General features: G+C 43.8%; 1 protein-coding gene across 1 annotated transcript; it reads right to left on the reverse strand.

Moving 5' to 3' along the window:
• Window positions 1–93: 93 nt before the first annotated feature.
• On the reverse strand, window positions 94–27,883 carry ern1 (endoplasmic reticulum to nucleus signaling 1). Its single transcript, XM_071396382.1, has 22 exons — window positions 27,557–27,883; window positions 21,266–21,386; window positions 17,660–17,693; window positions 17,241–17,313; window positions 16,580–16,652; window positions 14,866–14,988; window positions 11,267–11,368; window positions 10,375–10,636; window positions 9,018–9,096; window positions 7,465–7,624; window positions 7,052–7,167; window positions 6,758–6,961; window positions 6,003–6,234; window positions 5,710–5,800; window positions 5,219–5,408; window positions 4,882–4,981; window positions 4,476–4,675; window positions 4,100–4,247; window positions 3,288–3,415; window positions 3,018–3,141; window positions 2,229–2,296; window positions 94–2,140 (listed from the first exon to the last, which is right to left on the reverse strand). The coding sequence occupies exons 1-22, from the start codon at window positions 27,635–27,637 to the stop codon at window positions 1,514–1,516; spliced, it is 3,336 nt and encodes a 1,111-aa protein (XP_071252483.1). The 5' UTR covers window positions 27,638–27,883; the 3' UTR covers window positions 94–1,513.
• Window positions 27,884–27,914: the final 31 nt, after the last annotated feature.

Below are 27,914 nucleotides of genomic sequence, written 5' to 3' on the forward strand. Positions count from 1 at the left end.
CAGTCTACCGACTGGTAAATACCACCTTCCCACTTGGTTATGAACACAGCATTAGTTCCACAAGCTCAAAATATCTGCAAACTAACACAGTAACAGATATTAATGCTGATTTAATTTGGCATTTTCACTCCAACAATGGCAGACATGTTGGCAAAAGGAGACAATTGCAAAACTGAAAATGGAATATCATAAAACAAACTATTCTTGCATTCAGGATGGCATGTTAGAAATTAAATCTTAACAGTAAAAGGCATCGTCAGACAAGACTGCAAAAGATTTACTGTTCACTTTTGCAGAAAACCCTCTTCACTTAACTTTAAACAGCTTGCATTAGACAAAATACTGTACATTCTTGGGGGTTTTGATGTACAATGAACAGTACAAAATAAACCTGAAGTAAATGCATTCCACTTAAAAAATAAAATATTAACAAACTATAACAGTTAAATTCATGTAATAAATGAAGACCTATTTAACTGCCAATCATTATACAGACAATACGATTGAATAAAACATGTTGCATTGGATCATCCTTCATCAAAGCTAGGATGAGAGAAAACACATCATTCCTCTGACAGCAAAAACCAGAATGAAGTGAATGCTTTCTGTAATCATCCTATCATGACTTGTAGCTGAACCAGTTTTAGTAAAGGCCTAGTGTGTCAGAGATCAAGCAAACAAGACTTTGGGTGACGCCCTGCAATAAAAACACAATCAGATCACATATTGCCTTGTGTCTGATGTACAGCACAAAGCTATCAGAGATAAAAGTAGAAAAGATAAACACATTATGCTTTTACCAGTGTTTAGTTCAAACACCCTTTGGATTATCTGTCCTCGCCTGCACAGGAAGACAGGCACTGAAATAGTATTGATTCAAGAGAAAAGCCGTAACTAGCAGCATCTGCAGCAGCAAGCAAAACTATTCCAGAGACGTCTACCCTCACAGAGCTCACATACATAACACAGTGTTATTTAAAAAGGCACAATGGCCACATCCCATGATTTTCAACGATAGTCATTATCAAGTCGTCACCTATACAAAAATATACACCTCTTTACAGTGTATAGGCTCATTAAGAGAAATAACAAGATTCCACAGTAAAACTACCATTGTCGACTTGTCTTTCAACATCAACAGAAGAATTCCTCCCTTGCTTTGCCAAGTATTTTGTGCCCAACAATACCTCACAATACTTGACATTAGCAGGGACTCCATTGCAAATAAAACAGATTCTCTCTGTACTACACAGTACGGCCCCCACTAGTTCATTTCCACCCTGGCTTCTTGATGCGTCGAGGGACCTTGGGACGGTTCCATTCGGAGCCATTTTGTCTCAGTCGAGCAGGAAAGGCACTTGGTTTGGGCTGCTGCTCCCCCTTGTCGGCAGCTCCCAGGCACTGCAGGCCTGGTCCTCACCAGCACAGGACAGAGCAACAGAACACCAGTATGTGTCCACTCGTAAGGCAATGCTCCTCTGTGCAGCACTCATCCACCACCCCTCGTTGGCTCTCAGGCAGGGGCCGTGTCCGGTGTGGCTGGATGTGGCACTGGCAGTATGTGTGGCTCAGGTGGGTCGGGATCTGTAAGGGGGGTTTCTGAGGGTGTGGGGGGTTCTGAGGGCAACACTGTCTGTGGAGGCGGGTCTGGCAGTGTGGATGAGGGTGATGTAGGCAGTACTGGTTGGACTGGTAATGATGTGGATGATACTGGCACTACTGGTAATGTGGTTGGCACTGACTGTGGGGGTGTTGTTGTGTTTGACAGTGACTGTATGGGTGTGGAGTCTGATACGGTCACTGACTGTATGGGTGCTGTGGATGGAATTGTGTTTGACACCTTCTCAGGCTGTGAGGGTACTGTGTTTGACGGTGTGGGTTCCTCTGGCTGAGACGTGTGTGTCTGCAGCAGCTCTGTGGCCTTGGGCCCGGGGTGTGTGTAGGGAGTCCGTATCCAGGCGAGCTGCTCTGAGCTGGAGTAGTAGGGAAGGAATGACCTCTCGTGGGCACAGGTGCGCATGGCCAGGTAGGTGTGGCGCAGCAGGTGTGGGAAGCGGGAAGTGAAGTAGGAGACAAAGTCATCAGGGATGGAGCCCAGAGTCTCCTGGACCTCTGCTGGTAACTCCCTGTAATGGTGCTTCTATAGGAGGGACAAAAGAAGAAGGATTCATATAAACTGACATCTAATCAGGTAAACACACATCATTTAGCTGAAAAGACACCCATACCTTGTTTCTCATGGCACGGAGAAGATCTCTGACAGACCCTCCTTTATACGACCGGAATTTGCGTAGGTCTGCCAAGAGAAAATACATGCAATGAGTAATCCACACAGTACATTCTAATAATTTATCCTAAAATGTAGAATTTATCCTAAAAGTCTCATAATACAGCAAGATTGAAATACCTCACAATGTCCTGGTTTAAAGTTAGATATCCTATAAATATAGTCTACCCGTCAGGAAATCTTCAGCCGACTAGTTCTCCACAAGGCATGAAAACATAACAAGCTAAATAGACAAATGACTGACATGCAAATTAAAAACTCATGAATGCAACAGTCACAGCGAACCTTCTCTTACCATTTCTTTCATATACAGTAAGTAGCATATTAAGATTAGAACAACCCTATGAAACAGCCCTATAAAGATGAAGACTCAACAGGAAGCAAAGCAGCCTTTCAGGTTGAGAAGAGCTCAGCTAAATGCTGCAGTCTGGATTGACAGGAAATGCAAACCACATCCACCGTCACTGCATTTTATAATCACTGCACTTGAGAAACATTAACCCTAACTGGGCAACTAATAATCAGGTTCAGTACAAAACTGTAGTAGGTCATATCATTTCTTAACTCATGAAATATATACCCTTTAATTTATTAAAGGCACTAGCATAGTAGTAGGGTTAAAACTGAACTCGGACCAGTCTCTTTACCAGTCTACACTCATGATGTGGACAAAGTCTTGTAAAACAGGTATGTGGTTGTAGCTACAACTGATCTCAGGCCAGTCTCTCACCAGTCTGTAGAGGCACTGTGATGTGCTCCCTCCAGTCCAGTTTCACCACGGCCCGCCCCCCTCGCTCCAACTGCCTTACGATTGGTCCGTCCAGCGGCTCCTTCTCTATCCTGTCACTCAAGTCCTACAGGGGAAACAAGATGAAATATGGGTTTTTATTTAAACAAAGAAAATGTCGTTATTGGAAAATGTTCCGTTCACAGTTGCATCTCGTGCTATACTGATTTATGTGGAACAGTTTTAATAGAAAAGTATTGATTTGATTGTGACCTGGAAGAACTGCAGTTGTTTCTCCAGGCTCCAGAAGAAGGGGTGTTTGAGCACGCTCTCAGCAGAAGGCCTCCTCTGGGGCTCCATGCTCAGCATCTGTTCTATCAGGTCTGCGGCCACGATGTCCTCTGGGAAAGACAAGACCAAATACTCAGTCACTATGGGGCGGTGTTGTGGCAGAATTGGGGTGAGCTATTGTCACTTCTCAAGGGTTATGTTATTGTTCTGTGTTGGACTGTGATGTTATGCATTTCATAACTCCTGTTATATCTGCACCCTAAAACAAGGCCATTGTGTTCTGGAACTGTTGCTTGTATAAAATAACTTGTAACAATATGATTGTATTATTACCTTCCACTGTAAAAGGGACATGTAGCCATTTACTCTTGGAGCTCCTTCCCTGACTGCGATCAGAGAGGGATCTACCTAGCAGCTTCTCGTCTGCATTAAAGATTCACTATTATAAATTAGTCTCTGCCTAATCTTTGGATCAAATTTTCCACAACAGCGGTCTCTGATGTGAAACAACTGATTGTCAATGTTTGGGTTTGCATTAAACAAAATTGCAATAACATCAGGACCCCGTCTGTCTATAATAACTCTAATAATGCCTTTACCAAAATTGTCCAATGTAAACTTATTGCCCTCTTCTTTGTACTTTCAAAGGCTGAACTGATGCTCACCAGCAAGAAACTACTGTTTCTTAGACAGTCAACATCCTGGTTTAAATCAAATTACTTCAAAACCAATCCTACACCAACTTCCCCTCACCGCCTTCCTGTGGGTCTGAGAACAGGAAGTGATGTCCTCACCATGTTTGTCAGGCTGTAGCTGGTCCAGGCTGTAGGCTCCCAGCAGTATGTTGGCTTGCCTCTGCAGGGACTTGCCAAAGGGATGACATCCCCAGGACACCACATAGTAGAACACACAGCCTGCAGAGAATATGTCCACCGTGCACGTCTACAGAGGAAGAGAGAGAGAGGTTAGGAGTTCAATAATGGCGTTCTGTTGATGGTTAGCAATCAATGTCTTTGATAAAGTCAAGATAAGTATATGACAGTGAACTGCATTCACACCAATTGAAATTAGTTTCAGACAGCGACAGTCACACAGGCTTTTGTTTCATGACAGCTGCTATCTGTAAAATCAGGACCAGTCATGTCTCCAGTAGAGAGAGGGACCACTCACAGGGTTGTCCTTGCAGTCCTCACTGAGGACCTCTGGGGCGATCCACCCCTCGGTGCCGGGCACCCCGGACCTCCTGCTGAAGCTGTGTCGGCCCACCGCCAGCTTCTTACACAGGCCAAAGTCGGAGATCATGGCCCGCGCCCGACCGTGGGCGTTGGGCATGGACACCAGGATGTTGTGGGGCTTCAGGTCTCTGTGCACTGGGGACGGGAAGAGTGGAGAAGATCAGATCAGGCTGGAAGAATAACCTGTAACCTAGGAGATCTTAGATGTTTACTGTACCTAGTCCAGCTGCAGTAGTCTTGTGAATCTTATTGAAAATATTACTGTATGGTAAGAACCTTTCTGTTCTTCATGAAAACCTATATTAAAACCTAGTGGGAGGTGCACATCTTGTGATTATTACCTATATTGAGGGAGTGCAGGTGTGCCAGTCCTGACATGGTCTGCTGCAGCAGCATCACAGGCTCCAGTCCATGCCGATCAAAATCCTGTCTCTCCACATACTGAAAGAGGAAACACAAAGAGTCCGCATCCAGTGAGTGAGTAAAAGTAACAAGAAGCAAGTTTAAGAGGATTAATTAATTAATGAGAGCGTAAGCTGAAAGGTCAGGAAGAGAGAGGGTGTTGTAGGGCTTAAGACAACTTTGGAGGGCCAGAAACATTTGGCTTGTGGGCCGCATTTGGCTCGTGGGCCGGGTGTTGCAGACCCCTTGGTTTGGTGGTCAGTGAGGCTGCAGTACCTCTTGCAGTGAGGCGGCACACAGCTCTATGGCGATGTACTGGAACTGGCGGTCCCTCTCTGTGCAGAAGTAACGGATGACGTTGGGGTGCTCGTCCGACTCGCGCAGCAGGTCCACCTCACGGTCAGCAAAGCTGAAGCATTCTGGGAGGATCCTCTTGACTGCCACGGCACGGTTGTCAAACTGACCCCTGGTGGACAGAGCAAGGGAAGGTTAGTAGAACATTCCTAAACAGACACTTTACAAAGAAAGGTTGAGTTCTTGTCTGTATGTTTGTAAAACTGAACATTTATCAAAATAAATGAAAAACGAAGGTTGTCCCAATTCTCTACCCACTTGCACAGAAATAATGGGGATGCGGCCAAAGACTCTCAAGAGAGTCTATATGACGAGTAGAGATGATTGAACGACTGAGCAGCCTCAAAAAGACACTTGACTTTCATTTCACTTTGTTACAAAATGTAGATACATTAGCCTGGGTTGAGACTTACTTATACACAATGGTTCCCTCTGCACCGTGTCCCAAAACATTTTTGGGCCGGAATGTTATCTTTCCAACTCTGACCATGTTGGAGTCCTCATCTGATGAACCACAAAAAAAAGCACATCAGATATTGGAATCAGAAAAGTATCTTACTCTCATTTTCAAAACAATTGCCAGGCATCAAGAAACAGAGCAGTGCTAGACCTGTTGTAAGTGAGTGTGTACAGTATGTGTGAGTAATTGTGTGCATCAATGCATGTTATCTTTATCAATGTGTGTATCCACTTGTGTCCTCCATACCTCCGTCCTCGGGCTCATTGGCAGAGCTGCCCAGCTCAGGCACAGACAGGTTGGAGTGGTTGGATGCATGGGGGGTGATGTTGGGGCTGCTGTGGTCTGAGTCAGCGTCCGGGGCCAGCAGGGGCAGGTCAGTCCCCGGGGGAGAGAACGGCTGTCTCCTGAGGAGATCCAGCCGCTCATCCAACTGCCTCTGGAACTGTTCATGCTGCAGCTGCTGCTGTTTGTGAACACTCTGGGAAGTACATGTATAAGTGAGCTATAGTGTTCATGTCAGGTTTGTGTTATATCCATAACTCAGCATTTCAACTAAACTGTGGCCTTACTTCCTACATTTAACACAGAGCCTACCATCATACTGGAACTAAACTGTGGCTTCCTACATTTAACACAGAGCCTACCATCATACAGGAACTAAACTGTGGCTTCCTACATTTAACACAGAGCCTACCATCATACAGGAACTAAACTGTGGCTTTACTTCCTAAATTTAACACAGAGCCTACCATCATACTGGAACTAAACTGTGGCTTTACTTCCTACATTTAACACAGAGCCTACCATCATACTGGAACTAAACTGTGGCTTTACTTCCTACATTTAACACAGAGCCTACCATCATACAGGAACTAAACTGTGGCTTTACTTCATACATTTTCGTCACTCATGTTCAGCTTGTTGACTGACAATCTGTACAGCCAGGTAGTAACAGCCACAGCCATACACCAGATCACCACTAGGTGTCAGTGCTCCCTCACCTTGGGGTAGATGATGATGAAGGCTACCCAGCCAGTCAGGAGGAAGGTGCTGAAAATGATGGTGGCCATGTCTTTAAGCATGGAGTCCACAGGGGCCTCCACCCTCACCGGTGTGGTCTGCCCACGCTGCTCCTGGATGGAGGTGACCGCCGGGGGGCTGGGGCCCACAGTGGGGCCTTCTCCCATGTCACTCTCATTCACCTTCTAGGGGAGGACGAGGGAGAAGATATTTTTTATACCCCAACAAAATCAAAGGAGAGGTCAGTTGGCATGCTGAAGGACTGAAACACACACCTCCTCTAGGGTCTTCTCTGTGGTGGTGGGGATGACATTGCCCTGCTGGCGTGGGATACTGTCAGGGAACTTCTCCAGGATCTTGTTATGGGCATCAGGAGGCGTCTCATGATGACCTGGGAGAGAAACGCATCCAACCAGCATCAGCATCATCACTATGATGACATTACAGTGTGTGTAATAACATCTATATAACATCAATAACACATTCTTAAATCCTTGAATCATCATCATGCTGATATCACTCTCAAAACCAACGTTCATCCTTATTCTACTGCCACAACTGCATGGACTTGGACAATGCTTGTGTTCCACATCTGAGAACTGACTGAGCATCCAGTAGAGGGCACTATAATAACACAAGGTAGACACTGGGGGGGGGGGGGGGGATGCATGAGTGAGGTGTTTTCTACCTATGAGGAGCAGGTGGTTCCTCATGAAGTTGATGTGGTTGCGTTCCCTCAGGGCAGAGTTGAATTTGACGCTGGTCCTGGGGGTGATCACACACTCCTCCTCCATTGTTACCTCCTGGCTGTTAGGACCCTCCAGCATGGGGAAGGTGCTGCCGCGGGGCTACAGGAGACACACAAACCACTAGATTATTATGGATCCTTTATTTAACTAGGGAAGTCACCTAGTCATTAACATCCTTTTCAAGTACTAAGTAGTTCAATGTTAATATACACTACCTGGACAAAAATATGTGGACACCTGCTCATCGAACATCTCATTCCAAAATGATGGGCATTAATATGGAGTTGGCCCCCTTTGCGGCCTCCATTCTTCTAGGAAGGCTTTCCACTAGGTGTCGGAACATTGCTGCAGGGACTTGTTTCCATTCAGCCAAAAGAGCATTATGCACTGATGTTGGGCGATTAGGCACTGATGCTCACAGTCTGCGTTCCAATTCATCCTAAAGGTGTTCGATGGGGTTGAGGTCAGGGCTTTGTGCAGCCCAGTTAAGTTTTTCCACACTGATCTCAACAAATCATTTCTGTATGGACCTCTTTGTGCACAGGGACATTGTCATGCTGAAACAGGAAAGGGCCTTCCCCCAAATTATTGCCACAAAGTTGGAAGCACAGAATCGTTTAGATTGTCATTGTATGATGTAGCGTTAAGATTGACCTTCACTGGAACTAAGGGGAACCTAGAAAAACAGCCCCAAACAATTATTCCTCCACCAAATGTTACAGTTGGCACTATGCAGTCGGGCAGGTAGCGTTCTCCTGGCATCCACCAAACCCAGATTCATCTGTTGTACTGCCAGATGGTGAATCGTGATTCATCTCTCCAAAGAATGGGTTTCCACTGCTCCAGAGTCCAATGACGAAGAGATTTCCACCACTCCAGCTGACACCTGGCATTGCGCATGGTGACCTTAGGCTTGTGTGCAGCTGCTCGGCCATTTCATGGAGCTCCTGACGAACAGTTCTTGTGCTGATGTTTCCAGAGGCAGTTTGGAACTCGGTAGTGAGCGTTGCAACCGAGGACAAGCGATTTTTATGCGCTACACGCTTCAGCACTCAAATAGCCCGAATCCACTCATTTGAAGGGGTGGCCACATACTTAGTGTAGTTTAATGTTGTTAAATGTTGATATAAATGAATACATCCTTTACTACTTGGAAGGAAACTGAAATAAGTGGGATGTCAAGATCAAATGGATTACGTCAAATTAATCTCAACATCTTATTGTAAATAGATAGAAATAAGGGGTCTTGCTGATACTATCCCATGTTCCTCTGTGCTGCAGGGACCCAGGCCTGAGGGGATTGTGACCTGGGTTGTGGTCAGGTAAACAACCAAACCAACACTAGTGCAGGGTCCCTGTGACTCTTAACTCACATCTTTGATCTTGGGCTAAGAGATCAGCTCCCAGAAGCTTCCAGTTGTTTGGTGATGTTCTAGATTCTAGACGGAATGTCACATTTTGTTCTGACACAGAAGAGCCTAGTGCCACTCACCACGACCGTGACCCCATCATGCACCAGGGAGGGCGATGCGTACAGGCTGGTGGAGTACTTGCCTACGTAGAGTGTGGCCCTGTGAAAACAGAACAGGATAGTCTTAATGTTAGCTTTAAACAAGGAAGAGAAGCCTAATAGTATACCTCAACCAGGACATTTAGAATAGGGAGATTCTCTATTATATTGTAGACAGCTTTGACTTGAGTCAGAAAACTGCACTATTGGTTACAAACAGACAATTTCACACACACACTACAAGATCACCCACTGAAACTCTTATTTCTCCTTTCTTCTGAAAGCTGGTGTAAATAGAAGTACAGAACTGTATTGTGAAACCACGACTGAAAGAGTCCATCTGTGTTGGTTAGATGTATCACTTTATGAACAAATGATGCACATCTCTACAAGTCCTGACTACACCACTGGCTCGTGCAATCATCAAACATAGATATAAAGAGATCTTCAATACAGCCCATCAATGATTCAGAGCCCTGGAATGCATGTCAAAGCTCTAACACGACAGGTAGAGATGGGGCCAACCCCTGTTCTCAGGATGGGGAGATCAACCGTAACACGTGCTGCTTGCAAAATCAACTTACTCAACCCATCTTAAATTACTTGTGAGACTTCAAGAGTTTAGCTAAAGCATTTTCAAAGGGGCCCCTGTTAACAAAAGAAATGTCTTGAAGGAAAACAGAGATTCGGAGTAAATTATTTAATTAATCATAAAAGAGAGAAGGAAGTGGCTAAATAAGCGTGATAAATTAATTCAACAGAAGTCAAAGGAGAATGGTCTCGGCAGAAATGCTGTTGCAAATGCTAAAGGGGAGAGGATATGCTTGGAGTCTTGCTGAGCATAGACTGGAGCTGATAGAAACCAATCAACATCGTTTATAGAAAAGGGTGGGGCTTCTATTCCTAACCCATCAGGACAGAATCCTCAACCCAGATATGCAAATATATACAGTACCAGTCAAAAGTTTGGAAACACCTGCTCATTCAAGGGGTTTTCTTTATTTGTTGCTATTTTCTACATTGCAGAATATATGTGTTTGCACATTCAATGCCCATGATTATGGGAAGATTTGCATGAAAGTTCAAACTAAAACAGTAGTGAGCTCTACACTTTAAAATACCCACCCCTGGGGAGATTTACTCTAGAAAAACAATGACATGAGGGTAAAATGGAGACTCTTCCCTGTCCAAAAGTGACAATGAAAAAGTTTCATCCCATTGTCTGTGTTTTTCTACGAAAGCATAAGCCACCTACAAAGTCATATCTTAAGTCAGGGTTTTGCGGCCTCCATAGCTGAGTACCTAATGGGAAGCCACTGTCGATCACAAGTCTACTTACATGAGCTTGTTCTTGGGCTTCTTCTCCTTGGGGAAGGGATACTTCCACTGCGTGATGCGGCCCACCTCGCCTGACATGAAGGTGAGGTAGCGCAGCGTTTCCACAGCGACGTTGGTGAGCGGCACCTTGCGCAGGCCCTCACGCTGCCATATGTACATGGCCACCACGGGGGAGTTGTAATTCTGGATCCACTGGACGTCACCCGACTCACTGTCCACTGTCACCACCAGCCCGTCACCATTGGAGACAAAGTGGGCCATCTCTATAAGGGGAGGGGGAGAGGGGGGTTACGTAAACTGGGTGTATGTATTGCATCATTGCAACTATGTGAAAGATGACGTGAGGTGGATAATACACATATAGAAAGAGAGGTAGAGGGGGAAAGAGAAACGTGAGGAGAGAGAGGATATTTAATATTAGTTTCCTTGATATTGGATGATGTTCAATAGTAATATGTTGTGAGGATAATGACAGTAGAAAATCATCTCCCTGGATCTATGTAGCATGAGATATGCTTTCAACCAGAGAGCAGGGCCGGGACGATATCAGTAACACAATACACGTTAGTATCATGGCAAGAAAACAAAAACATGAAGCGGATTTAACTTCTTTAGAGAAACAGCCCTGATGTTGGAAACAAAAATCATTGTTGTCATCCAGAATCAGAGGTATTTATTTTCCAAGCTGTAGCACACAATATGTTACATCCTGCAGGTTCTTACAGGACCAAAGAGTTACATCTGCTTACTGTTTTCATTTTTGCCATGGAAAATATGTTGTGATACTGGCATCATCACAGCCCTACCAGACAGCATATCGCAAACAACTCAGTCTCTCACATACATAGCCTACATTCACTGTCGCTATGGAGAGATATAAAAGCATGTCTTACTGTATTTGGTGTCGTCGTCAGGCACCGTGGAGGCGTAGTCGAAGTAGGTGGCATTCCAGCGGAGCTCTCTACTCTTGGTGTCGTACATGGTGATAGTGTACTCTGGGGAAGGGACAACATCATATACTGTAGCCTAGAACATGTAGGATATGCCAGAGTAGTGAAACTAAACTCAGCAGGACTCAAACCATGGTGATATTGTGTTTTGGGAAGAAATGGTGAGAGCGCTCATTACAACTATACAGCCATGCTAGCTATGGTGACAACAGTGGCCAACTTAGAAAAACATGACAGAAGTCCAAATTTATGTTCCCCTGACAGAGGTATCCCACGTCTCAAAGCATTTATAGGCTACTTCTTGGACTGCGGCCCTGGCATCCTGACCTTTACAAACACCATAAATATCTACAACAAGCCACACACAAGTCATCTAAAGTGACATCAAAATTAAGCGGATGCCATAGGACACAGGGTATGACAGATCACCGCAGTAATAACTGGGAGTACAAATGGGCATGGAAGTAGCGTAGCATTTCCAAGGCAGGAAAGTTGCCCCTAATTGCTGATCTTGGGTCAGATTCACATTTTCCCCTCTAATGGTTAAGGTTAGGATTGGGGGAGGGGAGCTGATCCAAGGTCTGTAAAGGGGATGTGAATGAGGATGTGGAAAATTAAACCCAGTACAACAAGATCCTGGTTAAAATGTCAGAGGGAGAGAAATTTCACTTGCTTTGGCAATGTAAACATATGTTTCCCATGCCAAAAAAGCCCCTTAAATTGAAAAGAGGCTTTGCGTCGACGCCAGACTTTTACATAAGTGCCATTAGCAGAGAGGGTTGAGGCGTCTGCATTCTTCCCAGCTGAAACAGTTCGGAAGAGTTTGTGCATATATTATGATGACATTTAGTGATGTTTTTGTTTGTTTTGGACTTCAGTGAGGGTTTTTGAGTGTTCGGGCACACACATTTCTGTCTGGACGCAAGACGAAGTCGGTAGCCGAAGTCTTCGCCCCTTCCTCTGAGATTGGTCAACAGTAGGGATTCTTCAATAAAGTCTGTTGTCATTCGACGAGAGACGACTCATTTTCATGCACATTGTTTCATTGAGAAATAATGCACCAAACAGCTTAGTTAGATTCAAAATTGTGCAACAAAGATCTCCTCGGGAAAAAAAAACTTTTAACCTGTTATGGCTGAAAGAGCAGCATTGAGTAACCTGGAAAGAGGTGGCCATTTCAAACGGCCTCGTTCTCAATTCTTGCTCGTACAATATGCATATTATTATTAGTATTGGATAGAAAACACTCTAGTTTCTAAAAACGTTTGAATTGTGTCTCTAAGTGAAACAGAACTCTTTTTACAGCTCATTTCCTATCCGGAAGTGAGATTTCCAAAAAGCGAAGTGTCTCTTCAAGAGCTTGTCTATAAAAGGTCATGTCACTTAGGACTGTAGAAACACGTCATACACCTTCCTCTGGGTGTCATGCGGAAGTGAGAGCAGAAATCAGTTGATTATCTCTTTCAGAGAATGCATACACCCTCTTGGAGTGAGAGGACCGTCATAATTTTTTTTTTCTGAGGCGTGAATTTGGACCACGACTCTCCACCTGGAAAACGGTCGTTATAGATGAATATGACCCCTGGCTTCGATTTTTTTTGATAGATGTCACAATATCATCCTAAAGTATGTTTTTTCAATATAGTTTAATTATATTATTGAAATTTATTCGTGACTTTATACGTGATGCGTTTGAAGACGAAGGAGAGGTTAGCGCAGTAAGGCCAGTGTGCTTGCTAATTCAAGAGGGAAATAGTTATTCTGGATCCAAATAAAGACGGTTCTGAACAAAAGACCCCTTGTACAACATTCTGAATGAAGATCAACAAAGATAAGGACCCAATTTGGGATGCTATTTCATATATATCTGTCGAACTGTGCTATGCTACCGTTTGCTTTGTTGTGATGTTAGCTATTGTAGTAAGCTAATATGACGATATATTGTGTTTTCGCTGTAAAACACTTAAAAAAAACGGAAATATTGGCTGTATTCACAAGATCTTAGTCTTTCATTAGCTATCCACCATATATTTTTCTGAAATGTTTTATGATGAGTAATTGGGTAGTTGACGTTGGTGTCTGTAATTACTATGGCTGCTTCAGTTCTATTTCTGACTGTAGCTATGCTGGTAGCTATGATGGTAGCAGTAATGTAAAACTGATTTATAGCTCAAATATGCACATTTTTCGAACAAAACATAGATTTATTGTGTAACATGTTATAGGACTGTCATCTGAGGGAGTTTTTTCTAGGTTATTTAGGTTGGTTCTAGGTTGGTTCTAGGTTAGTTAGGTTAGCTTTGTGCATGCTACTTGCATGCTACCGTTGCTGTGAAAAATGTCTGTCTGTCTTTTGTATTTGGTGGTGAACTAACATAAATATATGTGGTGTTTTCGCTGTAAAACACTTCAAAAATCGGAAATATTGGCTCTATTCACAAGATCTTTCTCTTTCATTAGCTATCCACCATATATTGTTCTGAAATGTTTTATGATGTGTAATTAGTAGTTGACGTTGGTGTCTGTATTTTCTCTGGCTACTCCCGTGCGATTTCTGACTGTAGCTATGATGGTAGCAGTAATGTAAAACTGATTTATAGCTAAAATATGCACATTTTTTGAACAAAACATAGATTTATTGTGTAACATGTTATAGGACTGTCATCTGAGGTAGTTTTTTCTAGGTTATTTAGGTTGGTTCTAGGTTAGTTAGGTTGGCTTGTGGATGCTACTTGCATCCTACTTGTGCTGTGAAAAATGTCTGTCCTCTTTTTTATTTGGTGGTGAGCTAACATAAATATATGTGGTGTTTTCTCTGTAAAACATTTAAAAAATCTGACATGTTGGCTGGATTGACAAGATGTTTATCTTTCAAATGCTGTATTGGACTTGTTAATGTGTGAAAGTTAAATATTTTAAAAAAAATAGATTTTGAATTTCGCGCCCTGCACTTGAGCTGGATGTTGTCATAGGTGTACCGGCGTCGGGCTTGCAGCCATAACAAGTTAAATGAATGACAGATTCCTTGAGTTAGATTAATTCTGACTATTTTGAGGAAGTGTATACTGACTACGGTGTCTCAAAATGGACAAATAGAACTACAGCTGCGTTTTTCTCGTTTTTCAAGCGAATGTCTTTTAAGGGAGTATGTGAGCACACACGTTCGGTTCGCCTAGCTGACTTCGGCTAGCTGAACTGAAGCATGCTGACGCCTTTAGACAGTACAAACAAATTAGCTGGGATAGGCTGGAGAGAAGATACCTATGGAGATTAAGTAAGTAGATTTGGGGCTGTGGGGGAAGGATAGGTAGGGCTGACCAGGTGAAGCCAGGAAGAGGCAGGGATGTAGAGGGGACAGGGGTTGGGGGAAAACGGGTCTATTCATAGAAACGAATAGACAGAACACATCTCTATGAGCCTGGGCCTAACTGAACCTCATAGGTATTGCCCAGTGGCTTAAGGGAGAGAAGTAAATAATGAATATCCCATGGAGATGTTTAGACCCCAAGCCAGCCAGATGGGTGTGGTCTACAGGTGCCTACCGGTACGTCCCAGGTAGAGCAGGGAGGAGGAGGGACACAGCATCTCAGCAAAGGAGGAAGTGAGGGTCTGCTGCTTCTCCCCTGTCAACAGGTCCACCACGTACCACAGGTCCTGCTTCTTCCCTGTGCACACACACAAAGTGATACAAAAACAGACATAAGGACATCATGAGGACACAAACACATGGACACAATAGGGCTGAGTGATATATATTGAATTCATTTGTTTTTATGGCCACTTCTTGTGTCTTTTTGGTCTCATCTCCTTTTCATGCTCAGTTTCTGTCGCACGTGGCATTGCGTACCACTAGGAGAATTTTTGCCAAAGCCTATTATTCAAGCTGTCTAGTCTGTGTTTCAATAAATATGCAATATGCATAAAAACACAAATATATACGGAATTGGCAACTCATTCTCATTCTAGGTAGGCCACTTGATTTCAACATCTGGCTAGCACGCTGGCTAGCACGCTGGCTAGCACGCTGGCTAGCACGCTGGCTAGCACGCTGGCTAGCACGCTGGCTAGCATGCTGTTCAAACAGTTGGAGACGGACAGAAGGGTGTGTTCATAACAATTCAACTGTTCTATCTTGTTAACTACCAAATAGATCCAAGTTGGTTAAACTTGAAATCTAAAGATTAGCTGGCTACTCACGAGCACGTGGGCTTGTAATTGAGAGATTGTGTATGAGACCCGTGTTAATGTTCTATAATGCCTGCTACAAGAAGTGAAAAATTATTAGAGAATGTGCATTATGCATGGTTCTTTTTAGGCCACATTGCCCAGCCCTAGGAAACACAGAGCAGTCAGCCTAATAACATTGTAAAAACCTACTTGTCTCAGGTCTGAAAGCAGAGCCATACATGCAGTTGAACCACATTCAATCTGAGTTGTTTATTATCCTTATTATACTTGAGTGAATGGGAGGGACAGAGGGCGGGCAACCTCAGTTAAGTAAAGGTGGGCTAGACAAGCACCCAGCATTCTCCCAGAGGGTAATGGGTGTAACCTACCTATAGTCTTATTAAAAACACCCCATGCCCTGGTAGTGCATTGTCTCCCTATTGTGTTGGTGAAGGGAGTGACACTAATCGTTATTCTGGCTGAACTGTAATAACTAGCCCGATGGATTACGAAACAGTGTCCCATCTGCAGTGCTGGTGGCCCCACCCGTGAGTAGGATGTTGTTGGCTGAGCTGCTCCTCAAACTGACTCTGGAGGACGGCTTTAGACTGAAGATTACGGTTGTTTGTCTAGCACAATGTGAGGTGAAAATTGCCATTGGCCAACAGGTTTGACAATTAACACAGAATATTCTCCCTTTGTGCCTGCAGTGGCTTCAGTGAATGGGTGTGAAAACTTCTACAGGACTGAGAAGAACCGTGGCATCCATTTTCTCCGCTGAACAATGGCACGGTAGATAGGTTAGATTACGGTCACGCCTTCGTACCGCAGCATATTCAAAGGAGCAGGGGTTATGATGACCGTGAGGTGAAAGGAATGTAAATGTAGTATAACGTCTTCTAGTTCTAACAAGATTATATTCATTCATTCGAGGTCAGCCTGATCGGGACTTGAACGGTAGTCCCGCTTGGTAGAGTAGATAACCATGACAACGTAGTCCAAACTGTTCCTGGTCTGTTCTAAATGTATACATGTCATGTCAGTGTGTGTGTCGTCATATACTCCAGGTCTGAGAACTGGAAGACTTACCCATGTAGATGATCCCGTCAGAGCTGCGGCAGGGCGACGCCTGGACCAGCTCAGGTATGGTGAAAGGCAGTTTCTGTGGAAAACAGGGAAATGTCCATTGGCCCACTCATAAGCATGTTTACTGTGAGTGTATCAATATCAAGGGGTCAATGTTGAGTAATGCCATTTCATCACAAACCACATACTCGTGATCTCACACAGACTCTGCTACTACAACCACGCCAAACAGAAACATGATGTGCGCGCACACACACACACACACATACCTATGTGCACTACATGTTTTGCGTGACTTGCTTATCACCTGTGGTTGGCAGATATGCAGTGGCCTTCTAGAGAAAGAGGAAACTGTCAGTTCCTCTCTAGTGAGGGGGGAACCTGTTAGTCTAATAAGGGGGTTCAGTGGTTCCTCTAGTGATGGGTGACCCTGTTAGTCTAATAAGGGGGTTCAGTGGTTCCTCTCGTGAGGGGTGACCCTGTTAGTATAATAAGGGGGTTCAGTGGTTCCTCTAGTGATGGGTGACCCTGTTAGTATAATAAGGGGGTTCAGTGGTTCCTCTAGTGATGGGTGACCCTGTTAGTATAATAAGGGGGTTCAGTGGTTCCTCTAGTGATGGGTGACCCTGTTAGTATAATAAGGGGGTTCAGTGGTTCCTCTTACAGTCAGTCCCTCATTGTTCTTCCCTCCTAGAGAGTACAGGCTGCCATCGTTAGGGTCAGGCAGAAAAGCTGGCCTAAGGCGAGAGAGAGAGATGGGGTAGAGAATGTTAACACTCCGACAGATCATACATAATTCAAGGTGAAGTGTGTTATGACACCTGTGCACTATAGGCCTAAATAAAGTTGGATTAGATTTTTGGATAGGGCTTACACATTGTCAGATCAGTCATCAATGAACCCTGTTGTATTTTGAATAGATTACAATCTTATTGCTCAAGCAAAAAAGGACAAAACACAGTTCTGCATGCTCAGCACATTGTGTTAAGCACACTGTTGCACTCAATACACTATGACATCCAAACTGACAGACTCGCACACACACACAAAAACTGACAAACACACACACTTCAGGATACTTACTCTGCCACATGCGTTGGAACCTGCAGAACAGGATCTGTCCACAAAAGAAAACGGAAGAAAATGTGCCTTTCAGTCATCAGCGCCATGAATAGTACACTACAAATGATGACAGTACCGGTTGATCAAGAATCAGCAGCATGTATACAGTACACAATATGAACCACTACACTGCTGTCTTTCCTGTTTGAATATAAACCCCATAGTTCTTCAGTCCATAAACGATTACTCCCAAACACAGAATTAACTCAGAAGGTTTACTGAAAACTTTAAGGTCAGGGACCTTTCACTCTCTGACCTTGAGAAAATAAAAATGAAGGATCCAGCTTTAATAACTCAAATATTTTGCTCCTAAATTAATATTTGTGTGCGCCTATATTTTTCAACTTACGCCACACATGCTCCTTGTAAAAATGGTCAGCATAGACCCCTGCAATGTTGGTCTCAGGTTAAGCGGCTCCTTAAACCACACTTGTCCTAACTGATAAGAGGCCAACGCCACTTATTTATCTAATGACAACAGTATAGCCTAAATAAACAGTGGCCAGTAGCCCACAGGGGACACATTAATACTCACTGTAAAGACCCAGGTCGTATTCTGAACTTCACAGCTAGAAATGTATTGTATAGAGCGGACATGATTCCCTATTCTACATGATAGAGAAGCAGGTCTGTTCTACATCATATATTACTATCTGAATGTCCTGTAATGTCACACCCCACTGAATGTGATACAGCACCCAGGCCACCCTGCCAAATGGGCACACACAGGGACCAGGGCGTGATGACATTACTACTAGACAAACGCACACAGTGGCAGTGGAGTCCACAAGGTCAGCCAGATGTAACCTCTGCTCTGACTGGCAGAGGTCTGTGCTGGGTGGTTTAGCTGGAACTGCGTTTACACAGGTAGCCCAATTGTGATTAAAAAATATATATATTTTTACTAATTGGTCTTTTGACCAGTCAGATCAGCTTTGAAAAAGGTCTGATGTGAAAAGATCAATTAGACCAATTAGTGGGGGGGAAATGGCTGTATTCCCAAGGAATATTCAGTAGGGAACAACACTCAGAACATCGTAGATGGAACAACAAAGCCCACCCATGGAAATACTAGGGTATACAAATGATTACGATCATGACCGGTGGTGATAATATCTTTTACGGACGACCATGCTGGAGATGTATATATTTTTTAGTAGAACGTTTTCTCCATTTGTAACAATAGAGAGCCGTGTTCTGACCTCAATGTTCTTTCCCTTCACTGAATATGCACTTCGCCTGATAGCGTAACTGTTTGTTGAGGACACACTGACTATTAATGTGTGTGTTGTCGTATGAAAGAGTATACTTGGCCGGTGTGTCATAAATGTCACTGGTAGGTGCAGCAGGGTCAAGACAGTGATGCGTCGTTTTATCCACGCATAGCATTTATCCTAGCAACATTCAAAGCCGCGCTGATTGGTCAGAGTTCAGTTGTTCCTGCGTTTTAAAAGAACAAACGCTACAGACAGAATCGCCACCAAAACATTGCCATCCATACTGTAACGACCCTGGGTTTATAAGCGCGGAAATCGACTCTGCCGCTTGAGCATGCTTTTGCGGCACAGTTGATAGCGTGCTGGATTTCGGACTAGAAGGTCGAGGGTTCGAGACCTGCTCCTTGCTGTTTCATTACAATACTTTGCATTTCCCGTGAATTTGGATATGTAGTTGCATTTAACTATGTAGCTTTTTAGTTAGTGACTGCAACCAGCCTGATTGACCAGATGGATAGCATTGACATCATGGATAGTTTAATTGTTTTTGGAGATAAGTAAACTGTGAATTATATCAAGTGTTATCGCTAGCTTACATCGCCGATTGGGCTGAAGCTGTCTAGTAGTGCGTTGACCACACTAGGAGTTCGAAGTGTTTACAAAATGACTATTGAGATACTTAGCTACATGACATTTGTGCTAGTAGGCAACTAAAAGAGATGCTAGCTCCATTCATTCACCATTACTGACAATAATGTAATGTTAGCCATCTACAGTCACTTGTTGCTCGCCTTCAGTTAAGCTCATTTCAAAACGAGGCCGCGAAACTGCGCATCTCCCGCGGTTCGTGGCATGGCAGGCACGAGCAAACTATGAACTCCCAGTTCGCGGGGATTCCTCTTTAGGGTTCTTCCGCTCATTACGTAATCAGTATCTCCGAACTCTGACCAATAAGCACGGCTTTGAATGTTGCTAGGTTACTTGTGGGCGTGGTTTTGACCCATAAAAAGGACACACCAGGGATGGGACTCAAGCCAACCCTGGGTTGGGTCCTACCTGCTGGGCCTGAGTGACAGGTTCCTACCTCCCTCCAGGCTCCTTCTGTGGGCATTAGTCAGTTAGGCCTCAAGGAAGACCTGCCTACCTCCTGGATGTGGGCTTTAGTTAGTTAGGCCTCAAGGGACGACAGCAGATGTTTGAGAAAGGTGACCTGGTGCTATCCCTGTCCATGTTCATATTAAAAGGGCATTTTGAGGAAACACAGGGCTCAGATGGGACCGATTCCATATTCTCATGTTTATTAATGATGTTATACGGTATCAGGTGTGACTCGCTGGTTTGACATGAAAGGTCAACCATTTGTGATCCACCGTTTCCCTGTTATTCAGCCCATCTGATACGGTTTCACCTTGAATCCGAAATTGTGTTTCAGTAACGTTACTAGCCTAGCAACATAACTTCTAGTAAATGGACCCTGCTTTAGTATGCTAATCATACCAATGCTCATTCTGACCATGTAACCTCAGACAGGATGTTTAGATATGAAAGTTTTTTTTTTTATTGTCATGTGCACAAACAAGTACAGTGAAACGCCTTTCTTGCAGGCTCTTTTCCAACAACGCAGTAATCATTATCAGTAGTACTATAAAATAAAGTAGAACAAAAACAAGAGAAATATAAATACAGCAGAGCAGTTCACCCCTGCCTATTATGGCTGACCACGATTAAAGGCTATATCTGTCCCACTCTCTCCAGGTTAATGATTACCAGGTTAGCATGCGTGAGCAAAGCGTTCACTGCATTTACTCATGCGCCGGGAGAGCAGAAAATACAGTGAAAACACCCACCATTATCTAAACCCAGAAATGCCTCAGAAATGCCATTTACACAGTGAAAAATAAATCTGTCAATACATCCCTTTATGAGAGGTAGGCCTGAGAATAACACAGCTACTGTAGTTTTTGATCGGCAGCCTACTCCCACGTTCACAGTGTTGATTTCTCTAACCATTCAGTACTTCAATAGCTGTAATTACAGTATTGGTACATGCAATGATACGCAGCTGAGGTAAAAAAGTAGGCCGACACGTGCATTCCTCCCCACTGCCTCGTACACTGTGTGATTAGTTCTCAAAATAATGTTTATGCTCTGAATCTGGTTTCCACCATTCAACAAAAGACGAAACACAGAGCTGGTCTTCACTTTCACAAACTAAAGGGGTCTCGGTTGTGATCCTTGTGGAACAACAATGGCACTTTGTTTCACAGGTGTAACTCAAACAGCACCTAAAGATTGAGAGAGACACAAACAAAGGCGCTAGTGAATTACTCAGGACTCTCTTCTTCCTTACCCTCTTTCAGCGTCCATTTGATAGAGCCTGATTTCTTGCTGACGGCGTGTAGGTTTCCATCCAGGGTGGACACAAAGAGCAGGCTTTCGGGGAGGGAGACGGTGCTGGCGTGGCAGAAACTCTGCAAGACAGAACACAAAATACTGTTAAAGCACATCTATAGGGGAACAGAAGATAGTCTTCTTTAGTGGTATTCAACATAAGCCAAGGGCCTAATCTTAGTATTCACCTCTTTCAAAAAGAGTTTAATCTACAGCCAATGCAAGTACATTCTGTCGACCAAAGAGCTCTGGCCATATCAGCCCTGATATGACAATGGCCTCTATGGCTAGACACTATAATAATGGAAACTATAGCCATATCAGAGCCAAGGCCACATGTGTGCCGTTGTATTGTGTACGTGATGAATAATGAACGGTTGCTACTAATTAAATTGTGGTATTATTGAACACGGATTCATAATCAGTTTGATCATACATAACTAACTATAAAATAGTCTACACTACATAGGAATACAGACAAAGTGCTGCCATAACAGAGAACCTCCTGCCGTTTATAAGGCCCCAGAGGAATGCCAATACTGAGAAGGACTGTTTCCCTCATTAACTGAATACATATCCTGAATACTACTACTAGACTGGGACATGGGGGGGGGGGGGGGGTGCAGGGATGCCAGAGGGTTAACTGCTGCCCCATATCGCCAAACATTACCCCCTCCCCAAACTGGCTGTGTAAAACACTTAGGAGCAGATGAGGGGGAGTTAAGGCTTCTGCAAGCTTCTGTTCGTCTGTGCTCGCATAGTCCCTAACAAGACCATCGCTTGAAAAATAAGAAAAGGATCAATAGTACTATCTGACCATCTTGAGACACCAAGTCAGAATTAATCTAAAAGATCATTTATGACAGATTTCTTGAGTTAGCGTCTTTTCCAAGGAGATCTTAGTCGCAATTTTGCACCTAATTAAGATAGATGTGTGGTGCACTATTTAGAGAGTTAATTGAAGAATCCTTACTGTTGACCAATCACAGACTTCTACTACAGACTTCAGCTTGCCTCTTTTCCCCCCATGTGCACAGCTGATGAACTGTTACAAACTGTTTCGGATGGGAAGCATGCAGACGCCTTTAGCCGAAAAGGAGGCTTTGTATGGAGGGTGTGACTGCATTGAGGAGCCTCTCGAGGCACGCAGAGACCAAATCAAGCTCTGTACCGCATCTCCGTGTGCCTCATTTCTAAAATATATATTTTTTACAATGCGGAGGGCTCTGTATAGGTCCGCGTTGACAGTAGGTTGGGGCGGTACATCATGTATAAAACAAACTCACTCCCTTGACAACTTCCTTCACAATAGCTCTGCTCCGCTAAGCACAATAAGCATGAAAGCTCTGAAGACTGGAGGCTGCTTTGCAGTAAATGCTGTATGGCCACTTCAGATGTCAGATTGACCATGCAGAGCCTTTAATTGAACACAGTTGTTTTAAAAAGGGAGTCTGTGATAAGTGGGGAGGAAGGCTAGGTAAGGGTCTGGGGGTCAGGACTGGGAGACTGAAGAGTGGGGAGGAAGGCTAGGTAAGGGTCTGGGGGTCAGGACTGGGAGACTGAAGAGTGGGGAGGAAGGCTAGGTAAGGGTCTGGGGGTCAGGACTGGGAGACTGAAGAGTGCAGCTAGTGCACAAAGGGTGTGAGGAGGAACACGTGCGCCAAGATTCAAGAACTTCTGCAAAAGAGCCACGCTGCTGTCTGCAGAGTCACCAATATCACTATTTTGGCCCCCGAGTGGCACAGCGGTCTTAGGCACTGCATCTCAGTGCAAGAGGCGTCATTACAGACCCTGGGTCAATGCTAGGCTGTATCACAACTGGCCGTGATTGGGAGCCCCATAGGGTGGCGCACAATTTGCCCAGTGTCGTCCTGGGTATGCAGTCATTGTAAATAAGTATTTGTTCTTAACTGACTTGCCTAGTTAAATAAAGGTTACATAAAAAAATTATTGGGCTGATAAAGCAAGCATGGTCGGCTTGCTTTACTGTGAAACTCAGGGAGAAATGCGTTTCTCAGTCACCGCACAGACGAAGAGTGGGCTGAGATGGACATGTGATTGTATTTCTCTCCAGTCCTTCTCATATCACTCTCTCTGTGAGAGGGCCACAAGCCCACATGGGCAGACTTTGACTGGGTTCAGTAGCACAACATGGACAGCAATTTTGGAGAGAGGGAATGAAACAACCAAAGAAAGAGAACTGTATGCAGGCGTAAGTGGGCGTATGCCGCGGCTGAATCACTGACCACACTTTAAGCTCTGACAGAGGCCCAGTCAAGCCAAGGGGGTGTTTCTTTCCTTGGAAGTCTCTGTGGTCAGTGAGTGCAAGGGATTTTTTTTTTTTTTTTAAACATCACACTGAAATGCGATCCGTAGTCTTCATTTTGATTTTGGCACAGGAAGAGGCCGGGTGGGGGTGTCTGTACTGTAGAGTGCTCTGGCTGCTCAAGGGTTTTGACTAGATGGGATACAGCTTTTGTAAGATTTTACCTTTCCCTAGCAAGTTAGGATAATTAACGTAGCAGGTTAAGGTTAGGAAGGGTTAGGGATAGCTAAAATACACCAAAAAATAAAAACATATTTTGACATTCATTTCACAAAAGCTATACATCTCTTATAGCCATGACCCAGCTAAAGGAGGCAGCTAGGGCCAGAGGGATTTTAATACCTTGCCTGACTTGTGTGTGTACCAACCTACTCCATTAACCCCATCCACACTCCTCCAGCCGAAAACAAAGTTAGGACAGTAGAACATAGAATTGAATGTCTTAATTCAATGGGATGAAACATCCCCTGCAAAGGGCCCTCTGGATAGTATAACTAGCCCCCGCTGTTTCTGTTAAAGGCAGATCACTGATCTATAATTACTCGAGGCCCTACCCAGCACTCAGACACTTACAAGGGAGAACTAGGCCTAAGTGCTGTTAGGCCAGACACCAATGTGCCCCCCCCCCACCACCACCCACCAGTGAGCTAGGGCCTGAGGAGCACATGGCATCCAGAACAAACAGAGTACACTTCAGTGAATCACCCCTGGCCTTCTATGAATCAGACAGCCTTGTTATCTTGTCTTCCTCCCAGCCGTCTACAGTCTACAAAATGGACCAGACCAAACACACTCGGCCTGCTGGAGCAACGAAAGAAAACCAAGGTTACTGTATGAAGCTAGGCCTATCTGATGAAATCAAAGCAATAATAACCTAACCACTTCACTTAGGTGCTGTTTGTTAGCTACAGCTCATTTATTTAGCAGTTTATCTTAAAATGTCTTTGGTAAAAAAAGGAACCGTGTGTGTTCCTGGGTTTGTTTGTTCAGTTAACCCTGCTGTAATCTTACAGTCTACACACCAGAGAGAGCTTGTGTCAATACTGGACACCTGTGGTTGTTCCCACTGGCTTATCACCTCATAAGAACTGTACCAGGAACAGTAAAACAATAACCATCAATGTCGATGTATTATTATTCATCCCCACAAACCTCCAGCCTGCTCTCAGTTTCAAAATCAACATCTCTGGAACATCTGTCGGACGGTTGAAGTTTGTGAGAAGCAACACTCTGTTCGAAACAACGTTTAACACCTTCAGGCCTAAAAGTACATCCTTGGGACATCTGTACGTGGTTGTTAGGCTATACGGTATGATTGATAGTATAGGGGAGGGGAGTTCAGTTCTATACTGGTCTGTATCTGGGAGCGGGAGTAGAGAGAAAGGGTCATTGGAGCAGGCCCCGTTTGGTTTACATGTCCTAATGCCTTTTACCAGGGAAAGCAGTCAGACATTGCGTAACACTGCTAGGGTTACATAATGTACCCGAACTTGGCGAAACAATTCTTGGCAGGTTCCGAGCTTTCACTCTGCCTCTGCAATGAGGCCATGTTCCATTAGAGAGACAGAATGAACATGCCTAAGACTTCTCGTGCAGTGGTATCAGGTACATGTGATTGGCAGGTTTCCCACCGTTAGTCAATAGGAATCAAAGCCTTCCAGGGAAGAGGGAACACAAAGGAGGGGAAAACAAGTAATTTTTCAGTGTAATGTAATGCTACTGATGCTTAGAGCTAAAGGTCTCACTGGTAGAGACAGGTGAGAAAGTGTATTATTTTTTTTACATTGCATCTAGACTTAGGTCTAAATGTGTTCAAATGTGATAAAGTAGGGGTGCATGCTAGCTCTCAACCACTACTGGAATCACTAAGTGAGGCACTAGCCTACAGAATTCATAGGCCTAATCAAAAAGAGAGTGAAAAACATTGACGCTAGATGCACCCTCCAGAAGGGACATGGAGAACAGAAACCGGACACAGTACAAGCTGCTTCAGAAATACTTAGTGGAACTGAATGTAGAAATGACCTTCCAACCCAAATCTGCAGGATCCCTGTTAACTGACCTACTATATCAGACTATACCATTGCCTTGAAGAGGTGTTATTGACAGCAACTTCGACAATTTGAACAAGGTAATTAATGCTTGACTCTATCAAGTGCTTTATCAACCTTGCCTCCATTAATTCACCTTCAATGGAACATTTCCAAAACAGTCCGAATGTTTCCTCCCATTTGTAGACTTGCTGTAGCGCTCACAGTTTGTGTGCAGGCATGAATTAAGACAGGAACTGATGACGCTCATTATCATTTCACTTCTGGTGACCACAGATCAAAATCTAAGAGGAAATGTTTTTTTGAAAAGGTGAAGAAATTAAACTGACATGATGTGCAAATGGCCATGCATGACCAGGTTATGTGTATTTTGTGTTGAACAGCCTGCGTGTCCCATCTTGAGCATCTTGACCTCATCACCACCTTGCATTAAATGTCACTGTGGTTTTATTTTAACTGTCTACTTGTTTTGCCCACATGCAATGCACACGTAGGCAGGTCGGATGGCCAGATATTAGTGTGTGCAGAGACTTAAAACATCAAGCATGTTTGTGTTGTGATTTTTCTGTGCATGGCCATTTGAGCTCCCTTCCACTCGTCAACATTCAGTGGCACTGTCTCTGCCGTGGCTGCACGTAGACCCTAATACAGCCGCACAAAGTGCCTGCACAGCCGGTTGGCCTTGTGATAAGATAGGACGCGCACACACAGTCAAACAGAGCATGCAGACTGAACTCTGTCTATACGCACATGGTAGCACGGCCTGCAAGTATAACTGGGACAATAAACCGAAAATTATCAACACCAACCAAACCGACCACTTATCATGGACATTTTGCTGATATCATTCATTACGATAAATAACCTATAGGGGCCTACTAGAGAAATGTGAAGTTTTAAATTAAATACGTTTTCTAATATGGGTGACTGTTGATGGGAAAACTGATAGCTACAACATTCAAAGTAGTATTATTAAGGGTAATAAATAAAAAATAAACTGGTGCACATTAATGTTAAACTTATAGTTCAACTTATTGTTATCATGACAATAGTCCATCTATCGTTATATGGATTTTTGCCCAGCTCTATCTACAAGTCTGACTGCAAGAGTGTGCGCACAACCAGAACAAGCATGCTGAATTAATGGGGCACTGAGTGTGTTAAACATCCCTGCACTGCTATTCATAAAGCTACATGTTGGATAGCTACATTTTGAAAGCACTATGACAATATTTTTCTTTTATGTTTTTTCCCAATTTAGAAAGAAACATTTAACACAGAGCAATGGGCTTGCTCCAGCAACCAGTGAGGTGGTGGAACTTCACCTGATTGGTCTTTACTGACAGACTCTTTACATGGGGGTCTAAAGTCTAACCGTATCAATTTAGCCAGGGTCCCTAGCCTGGCTCTAATGCCTTGGCTTCATCTTATGGCATGGTTAGATTAGCCAACTAGTGTGACTAAACGGCTAGGTTGTTGAATAAATGCTGTACAATACATTACCTGTAACATTACCCCTACTACAAAAACAGGAGACTAGCTAATACTACAGTAACGTTAGCTACTTCAAGCAATTTAACAGCATACAATATTGGCCTTAGCTTAGTTGGAATCGACACTAGTTAACTAGGCATAAAATATATAACTGGTTGTTAGCTAGCCAACCAGCCAAGTATACTAGCTAACGTAAGCTAGCTAATAACCATTTAGCCAAAAATATCAGCTAGCTAACTAGTTGTAAATATTAGCTAGGTGGTGCCATGCCCGTCTTTTCTCTTGTTAGTTAACCCCTAAACCCATTAGCTAACTAGCTAGCCAATATGCCAATTCCTCCCACTAAGGTTCAGTATCGTAAATTAGGTTAGCTACTTACCATTTGAAGTGGGTCAATACTACACAGTAAGGTGAAAATGCACCACAATAGGGCCCGACTGCTAACCGTCCAGTCCATCATACAGTCCAGAAGGGGTAGTACGAGTTACATAGAATGCAATGCGTCGATACAACCAAGTTTTAAAGTGGCATTCCCAAAGAGTTACGGTATCAAAACATTTCAGTTTGTCTGTGGCGTTGCTACTCTTCTTGCTTCGGTAATTAAGTGTCTCTGGCTCTGTGCCTGTCCAACTTGCATCTTCCTGAAATTAATATGTGGGTGTTGGATTTAGATTGCGATGTCCGAAACAGTGGAGGAGGGGGGAAATTCTAGGATGTCTCTCCACCAATAAGTACAC

The sequence above is a fragment of the Salvelinus alpinus genome, chromosome 1 (assembly GCF_045679555.1).
Source record: "Salvelinus alpinus chromosome 1, SLU_Salpinus.1, whole genome shotgun sequence".
Taxonomy (NCBI): Eukaryota; Metazoa; Chordata; class Actinopteri; order Salmoniformes; family Salmonidae; genus Salvelinus; species Salvelinus alpinus.

Bases quoted from the DNA above. Each gene is read 5' to 3' on its own strand.
- ern1 (XM_071396382.1), bottom strand. From the start codon at position 27,637: ATGATGGACTGGACGGTTAGCAGTCGGGCCCTATTGTGGTGCATTTTC. The intron at 14,989-16,579 runs GTAAGTCTTCCA...GTGTGTGCACAG, and splicing joins TGACGGGATCATCTACATGG to GGAAGAAGCAGGACCTGTGG. The intron at 6,962-7,051 runs GTGTGTGTTTCA...GTCCTCCCCTAG, and splicing joins CAGAGAAGACCCTAGAGGAG to AAGGTGAATGAGAGTGACAT.